This window comes from Palaemon carinicauda, chromosome 9 (genome assembly GCF_036898095.1).
Source record: "Palaemon carinicauda isolate YSFRI2023 chromosome 9, ASM3689809v2, whole genome shotgun sequence".
Classification (NCBI taxonomy): domain Eukaryota; kingdom Metazoa; phylum Arthropoda; class Malacostraca; order Decapoda; family Palaemonidae; genus Palaemon; species Palaemon carinicauda.
The window spans coordinates 115,212,614-115,215,113 of record NC_090733.1 but is presented as its reverse complement, the minus strand read 5'-3'; the positions used below and the strand labels follow the sequence as shown (position 1 = coordinate 115,215,113).

General features: G+C 29.2%; 1 protein-coding gene across 1 annotated transcript in view; it reads left to right on the top strand.

Moving 5' to 3' along the window:
• LOC137647069 (uncharacterized) overlaps positions 1 to 2,500 on the top strand; it is a 138,812-nt gene that overhangs the window by 135,983 nt on the left and 329 nt on the right. The window contains exon 6 of the mRNA XM_068380236.1: positions 1,367 to 2,500. This exon is cut by the window's right edge and continues 329 nt beyond it. Coding sequence (XP_068236337.1) covers positions 1,367 to 1,484 — 118 coding nt within the window. The 3' untranslated portion in view covers positions 1,485 to 2,500. The remainder of the gene's footprint in view (positions 1 to 1,366) is intronic.

The following is a 2,500-nucleotide window of genomic DNA, read 5'->3' as shown; positions in this document are numbered from 1 at the left end:
TATTTTTTCCTTATTGATAACTTATATCTATATTGCAAAAAATTCGAATGACTTCATTCGTATTGTAAAAAAAATATTTTTTCCTCATTGATAACTTATATCTATATTGCAAAAAATTCGAATGACTTCATTTGTATTGTAAAAATCTTTTTTTTTTTCCCCTATTGACAACTTATATCTATATTGCAAATAAATCGAATGATTTTATGTTAAAAAGTGTGATGATTCTATTTCATGAGATTAGTTTGACTGATGACTTTACCTAGTGTTTAATTATTGTTTTACTTGTTAGAATTTGTCGTTGCAGACTTATATTTATATTGTAGAATGATAGAATAGCTTTATATTAATGCGTGTGATCATTTTATTTCATGAGAATACCTTCGCTTATGACTTTACCTAGTGTTAATCTTTAAACTATTGTTATAATTTGTATAACAACTACCTATCGTTAAAATGACTGACGATGACTTTACCTTGTGTTAAAAAGACTTTTTTAAATGTTAGAATCTGTATAACCACTCCCTGTCGTTAAAATGACTGACGTTGACTTTACCTTGTGTTAAAAAAAAAAAAATTTAAATTTTAGAATTTGGATAACTACTCTCTGTCGTTAAAATGACTGACGCCGACTTTACTTTGTGTTAATTTTTTTTAATATTGTTTGAATTTGGATAACAACTACCTGTTATTAAAATGACCGATGAAAACATTCTTAAGAAAATCTTTTTAAATGTTGTCAGAATTTGGATAACAACTACCTGTTATTAAAATGACCGACGATAACTTTGTGTTAGAAAATATATATTTTTTTTTTTAAATAACGTCAGAATTTGTATTACAACTACCTCTTATTGAAATGACTGACGATAACTTTGTTAGAAAAAAACTTTTTTTTTTTTTTAAATAATGTTAGAATTTAGATAACCACTACCTGTTATTGAAATGATTGACGATAACTTTGTTAAAAAAAATGTTTTTTTTTAATAATGTTAGATTTTGTATAACAACTACCGGTTATTAATATGACTAACGATAACTGTGTTAAAAAAATAATTTTGTAGATAATGTTAGAATTTGGATAACAACTACCTGTTATTAAAATGACAGACGATAACTTTGTGTTATTTTTTTAATAATGTTAGAATTTGGATAACAACTACCTGCTCTTAAAAAGACTGACGATAACTTTGTGTTAAAAAAGAAAATAATTTTTTGAATGTTAGAATTTTGATAACAAATACCTCTTATTAAAATGACTGACGATAACTTTGTGTTAAAAAACTTTTTTTTTTTTTTTTTTTTTTTTTATAACAACTACCTATCATTAAAATGATTGACTATGAATCCCATCTCCCTTCCACAGGTGTATCTCATCTGGGGAGTGCACGGAACCCACCTGTGAATACGGCCCATTCATCTTGAGAAAGAGACGCTGCACCAAGAGACGGGAAAGAGAGCGCTATACCACATCCACGAAATGAAGTGTGTTACGGCTCAGTGTCCAGTTGTGAATGCAATAAAAACACTTCTTAGGGTGAATTTCTATTTACTGGGGAATTGGTATACTTACTATATTTCGTAAGAATGTGCTTTTATTCGCATGTATAGGTAAATAGCTTCGTGGGTGGATATACAGTATATACATTCATGTCGATGTGATTGGTGCATATGTATGTATATGTATGCATACATTTGTGTACGCACACATACCCAGCTATTCTGCGTGTATATATACAAACAAGGATAAAGTGTATGTATCTATTTAATGTACGATAAATATGTATACAATATACGTGTGGTATATTTGGTATATGTATATATACCGTACATATATGTACATATAATTTTTTTAGATAACGCCTATGAAAATTGGTAATGGAAATTTATGTCTTATTTCTAACAAATATCAACATGAGTGTCGTAATGGTCTGGTCTTGTATTGTTAACCCCACAGAATAAAAAACAAACAAACAAACAATGGTATTAGGTAACTAATAAGTCTTACTGTTAACACTTAATGTTCCAGAAATCGCAAATATTTAATAGAGCCTTCAGAAGTTCCGCAGTGGTAATTGTCTAGAGCAGTGGTTCACAATTGGTGGTCCATGGACCAATACTGGTCCTTAGTGACTTTTCGGGTGGCCCACGGGACATCCACTATATTTGGTAATAAAATGAAAATCTGGTAAGTGAATATAATCTATTGGATATTCAGTATCAAGAATTTTATCTTGATAATTAATTGGTCATTCATTTTCATATATTATTCCTATTTAAGGAATAGAATCTTCAATTAGTAGTAGTATTTCGAATAGCTAAATATCTAAATTTATCATTACTCAAAAACATTCTAATAATACTTTTAAAATATAGTTTTAATTGAGGTGGTGGACCATAAGATGAACCAAATTGAGAACTACTGGTCTAGAGTGTATCTCTCTCTCTCTCTCTCTCTCTCTCTCTCTCTCTCTCTCTCTCTCTCTCTCTCTCTCTCTCT